The sequence below is a fragment of the Mus caroli genome, chromosome 5, assembly GCF_900094665.2.
Source record: "Mus caroli chromosome 5, CAROLI_EIJ_v1.1, whole genome shotgun sequence".
In the NCBI taxonomy this organism is placed as follows: domain Eukaryota; kingdom Metazoa; phylum Chordata; class Mammalia; order Rodentia; family Muridae; genus Mus; species Mus caroli.
Genome location: NC_034574.1, coordinates 132,265,269 through 132,270,564, shown reverse-complemented (window position 1 = coordinate 132,270,564; position 5,296 = coordinate 132,265,269). Strand labels below are relative to the sequence as shown.

Sequence of the window (5,296 nt, the reverse complement as noted above, 5' to 3'; positions counted from 1 at the left end):
CTGGGGGGAGATTTGGACTCCCCTCCCAAGCCCACTCCCCAAAAGAGGAGTGCATCCTTGGGAGGAGGAGGAGGGGGATGAGGAGGAGGAGGAGGGAGAGGTAGGGGGGAGCAGCCCAAAATTTTAAAAACGATGGAGCCCAGAGTTTGCGTTTGATCAGCTTTATTTATAAAAAATGGTACATATATAAATATTCTTAGACATTTTTGCATTTTACAAGGCTGAGGATTCTCGTTGTGGGTTTTGTGTGGGTGTGTGGGTGTGTGGGTTAGGGGATACGGGGTTTTTTGATCCCTCCGAAGGAGGAGACCTCACCCCAGGACCTGCAGCTGCCGCCTTGGTCCCCATCGACACAGCGTTTTCGTTTGCCTTTAAAAATAATAATAAAAGGAAGAAAACAAAAAGCAAGAGGGAAAAGCAATGTCTCTAAGAGCCGATCACCTGATTCGTTGGGAGTCTGGGGCTGAGCGAGCGGGCTCGACTGGCTAAGCGCCTCTTCCAGCCGCGGTCCCCAGCTCAGTCCATGTCCACCTCCTCGCCCTCGGGAGGGCTGGGTCCTGTAGCAGCGCCCGGCTCAGCGGCGCCGCAAGTGGCTGGCTCCCCGGGTGGGCTGGGGGCTCTAGGGCCCGGGCCGGGCGACGTTTCGAGAGGTGGGGGCGGCGAGGCCGCGGGGCAGACGGTCCCCACGTCCGCGCAGTCCCCGGCACCGCTCTCGGCAGCCGCCGCTGTTAGGTCCCGGAAAGAAGCGGGAGCGGGTGGCCCGGGAGAGGCAACAACCTCAGGGCTGCGACGGGAGAAGGCCGGGTCCGCAGCGCCAGCAGGTCCGGGGAAGGCCCCGAAACTGGCCTGCGCGGGTGGTGCGGGGGGCGCGGGGGGCGCGGGCGGCGCGTCCTTGGGCACCAACTCAGGGCCCGCTCCGCCCTTGAGCGCTGCCTGTGGCACCAGGAAACCCAGGGGCTGCGTGATGGGGTAGAGCAAAAAGTGGCCCTTGCCAATCAGGGTCCGAGGTGCACACGGCAGCCCCGGCGTGAAGTCCAGCCCCGCAGTGGCCGCAGCGTTGGCTGGGGTGGCTTTGCGGCGCGGTGGCGAGTCGGACAGCAGGCTCTCCACGCTGAACGGGCTAGCCTTAGGCAGGCCCGCAGTCGCCGCCGCTCCGGGCCCGCAAGGGACCGTGTCCTTGTCCGCCGGGCGGCCTAGCCGCGGCTGCGGGCCGGCGCCGCTTCTTTGGCTCGGGTAGAAGGCGGGATCGCAGGTGCCAGGCGCGGGTGGCTCGCCAGGAGGTACCGGAGCGGAACCCGCGATGCCAGAGCCGTGTGCTCCAGGACCCTTGGCCGCGGCGGTCGGCGGTGGCGGCTCGGGTGGCTCTGGAGAGAGGCCTCCGCCACCGCTGTCGCTGTCGGAGCTAGGCGCGCTGTGCAGGGACAGGCCACCGGGCGAGTGCAGGTGGCGGCTCTGACTCTTGAGCAGTTTCTTCTCGTGTTTGCGTTTCTTCTTCTCCATCTTCTCCAGTTCCTTGCGAGCGATCTCCTCCGGGTCCATGGGCTCCCCGCTGCACGTGGTCGGGTGCGAGTTGTGGGCCGGCCGGCCCGGGCCCTTTTTGGTGTTCTCCTTCTTTCTCCATTTGGCCCGGCGATTTTGGAACCAGACCTAGAACAGCCGGACAAAGGGGGGATGGGGGGAAGGCACAATCAGGCTGGCTAGCCCTCCGTGGGGGCCGCGGGCCTCCCAAGCGCGCCCCAGACAGGTCTGAACAACCTCGGCTCCAGCGGGAGCAGCCGGATCCAGGGCTAGCTCTCCACCGGCCCTTGGATCCTGATACTCGGCTTGCAGCTTCTGGCCAGCATCTCATCCGCCCGGAAGGAGCATAGATGGGCCTCTTGGCCAGCTTCCCGCTCTCAATTCTCACCTCCGGCCCCAGGGAGCTTGCCCCTTCCTCAGGCAAGCCCCGTGTCGCCTGTGACCCAGCGCTGTCCAGAGTTCCTGGTTGGGTGGTAGGGGACAGAAGCAGGCCCCGATTTGCCCTCGCTGTGGTCTCTCAGTTCTAAGGGGCCTGGCCTGGTGATCAGGAAAGGCTGTGATGAACTGGCAGCCCTCCACACCTGTGTTCCGGCCCCCAAGAGATGCTCAAAGCCCACATTGCAGGGTCTCCCTTGAAGGGAAATCTGGCCACTTCTTCCTCAAGAAGGGCCTGTGAAGCCGAACTTGGATGGACCTTCAGCAGCCAGTCCAGCTCTCCCAGCACAGCTAAGCACATCACTAAGCATATCATTCTTTATGCAGGACCTAGGACCAGGGACCACAAAGCTTTTCCAAAGTCAGGCCTAGCCTGACCTGGGGGGCGGGGGGTGCCACAAGGTGGGCAAGCAGGCCCGAAGCTGACCACCAGCCCCCCCCCCAAAGCAGGGATGTTCTGTAGTCTTTCCTGCTCTCTCAGCAGGCCTTGTCTGGGACAGCCAAGAAGAATTTAAAGATCACAGCAGCTCCCAAGACCACCACCGCTCCCTGGGCCAAGGACCTGGGCAAGGCTACCATGCCCTGCAGAATGTAGTCATGTTAAGGCTTTGTTGTGGCCCGCATAAAGTTGGCAGGATTGCACAGCAGACCTGCTCCAAGGGAGCCTGGTTTGTGCAGAAGTCTCTGAGACTAAGCCAACACCCTGGGAAGCTTTCTCTTTTCTTTTTCAAAACTTTTTTGGGGGGGAGTGAAATTTCCAGATTACTTCATCACCAGAAATTTCTGTCATATTAGAGGGGATATAAAAAAGATTCGGACTTCACTTAAGCTACAGAACAATTTGGAGAGAGGGATTTTTAAACAGATGAGAGCAGGCCAAAGCCCAGGACCCAAATATTTCAGGCAAAGCTATGGCGCTAAACTGGTATTTTGCCAACGTCTGCCTCCACCCCAGGCACCCACTAATAACACAGACCCCAAGGTTTCTGTATTCTAGGAAAGCATCTATTATGCAGACATTAATTCTGGAATTTTATTACGCCAAATTAACGCTGTTTTTTTTTTTTTTTTTTTTTTTTTTTTTTTTTTTTTTTTTTTTTTTTTAGCGAATACTGCCTCCTGACTCCTCATGAAATCGAATAACGAAGAGGTTGGGGAGGGAGGAATTTAATGGAAAAGGGTCTTAAATTCAGATGCCTTTTTAAAAAATAAAAAGCCCCCTCTTTTCCAATGTGTTAACCGCGAAAGTTTCCACCTCCTCTCCCACGAATGCACCCCTTCCAGCGGCTGTTTGTAAGACGATGGATAAATGCATGTTTCTATCTTAATATTTCACAAGCCAGAGGTAAAGCAACAGATCTGTCAGCTTCGAGGATGGGAGAAAGCCTCTGTCAAGAGCGCCCAGGCCAGGGCCCACTTTGTCCCCTCCTGGAGGGCTTTTCGAGCCTCGGCAGCCTTTCCAGACTGTGCGCCGCGGCCACAGCCAACCTACACCCGGCTTCCCCGAATCGAACGCAGTCACTGCAGTGGCTACTGGGGCGCCACCAGGATCTCCCCCCAATCACCTCGGCACTCTCAAGTTACTCACCTCCAGATGGGAGAAGGGGTTCAACCCTCTTAATCCCCACCATGGCCAGCAGCGCGGAGCCTGAAACCACCTCCCCGCCACTTAGAACAAAGGCGGCCCTGCCTCACCGCGTTCTGCACGCCTAGTGCGGGATCTCGGACTCCTTGGGCGACACCAATCTTTACCTGAACTCGGGACTCAACCAGGTCCAGGCGCAGCGCCAGCGCCTCGCGCATAAACACGTCCGGGTAGTGGCTCTCATTGAACGCCTTCTCCAGCTCCTCCAGCTGCCAGCCGGTAAAGTTGGTGCGGGTGCGTCTCCGTTTGCAGCCGGGGCTCTCCTTGTCTGGATCCCCCGAGTCTGCGGGCATGCACAGGACGCTGCAAGGCTCAGCCACCTGGCAGATGCTTGCCTCGCTTGCACCCACTTCGGGTGCGGGGTGCACGGAGGAGTGGGTCGCTATTCTCCGACGGCCTGGTGCACCCCACCCCGAGGCCCCCCGTTGTGTTTCCCCGTGTCCCCGCCTCCAGCCTACCTGCAAGCTTGAAGGGCTGGCTTTCGCCGGCCACCCCGCAGGCAGCCGGCAGCAGCGGAGTGGGGTTGACCACCGAGGCGGCGGCTGCAGCGCACGAGCCGCTGAGCAGGCCGTCGATGGAGAAGGGCACCGAGGCCGCGGCAGCGGCGGCGGCGGCCGACTGCAGCTGGTGACCGGCCAGCTCGTACACGTGGTGGTGGCCCAGCGGGTAGGGGAAGCCCACCACGCCGCCCAGCGAGCCCCCGAACTGGGCATGCGGGTGCTCCAGGAGGCGACCGTCCATCATCTCGCGCGCGGAGCTGGCGGGGCGCGGGGGCGCGGACGGCGGCGGGGACAGGGGCCCGGAGCCCTACACATGCTTCGGCCCGCGCTCCGCCGCTTTACTTTATCAACATCAAGCTCTCGATAATTAGCCGCGGCCCGGGGAATTTGGGACCAATAAGAAGCGCTAATCGGCTCTGACGTCAGAGGCGTGCTGGGTGCAAGGAAACGTTTTCCATATCGATTGCTAATTATACCTGACACGCACCTCCATAAACAGTATCAGGAGCTGTCACAACAAGACGGGGTGGGGAGGGAGGGGCACCGCCGCGCTCGGCCGGCCGGGGGCCCCCGGCGAGCCCCCCACTCCTGCCCCCCGCCGCTCCCGCCCCTCGCCTCCTTCTAATAGATTTCCCTTTAAAACATTCGCCGGCGTGTTGTGGGGATTTTTCACCAGAAATGCTGTACTCTCTGAACCTTTAAAGTGATGTTGCTCCAATTACAGAGAGACATTGAGCGGCAAATAGACTGATCCAATAATGGGAGATTCATCATCCGCTCTTTCCGAAACTGTCACATTGAATTTAAAACTACAAGGGCTTCTCTACCAGCGGCCTCTCCCGGGCTGCGGGCCGCCGCGAGCGGCGGAGGGAGGAGGAGGGGGAGGAAGAGAGGAGGAGAGGAAGGGGAGAGAAGTGTCCCGACGAACTGGAAGACCAGGGGAAGAAAGAGGAGGAAGAACAAGCCCAGGAGGGAGGGGGGAGAAAGGAAAGGATTGGTGGAGGAGGAGTGCAGAAAGAGAAAGGGAGGAAGGAGAGGAAGTGGATGGAGAGGAGGAAAGGATGGAGGGGAAGGGAGAAGAAGAAAGGGAGGAGAATGGAGGAGGAAGGAGAAGTAGGAATGGGGGAGAAAGGAAGGAGAGAGGAGTGGAACCAGAAGAGATGAAAGGACAGAGAGAAGCGAAGGATAAATAAAGCAG

The 5,296-nt window shown here is 59.6% G+C and overlaps 1 protein-coding gene across 1 annotated transcript; it reads right to left on the bottom strand.

Moving 5' to 3' along the window:
- Window positions 1-145: 145 nt before the first annotated feature.
- Window positions 146-4,438, bottom strand: Uncx (UNC homeobox). Its single transcript, XM_021163922.2, has 3 exons — window positions 4,057-4,438; window positions 3,706-3,881; window positions 146-1,647 (listed from the first exon to the last, which is right to left on the bottom strand). Exons 1-3 carry the CDS (start codon window positions 4,340-4,342, stop codon window positions 517-519), a joined length of 1,593 nt encoding a protein of 530 aa, XP_021019581.1. The 5' UTR covers window positions 4,343-4,438; the 3' UTR covers window positions 146-516.
- Window positions 4,439-5,296: the final 858 nt, after the last annotated feature.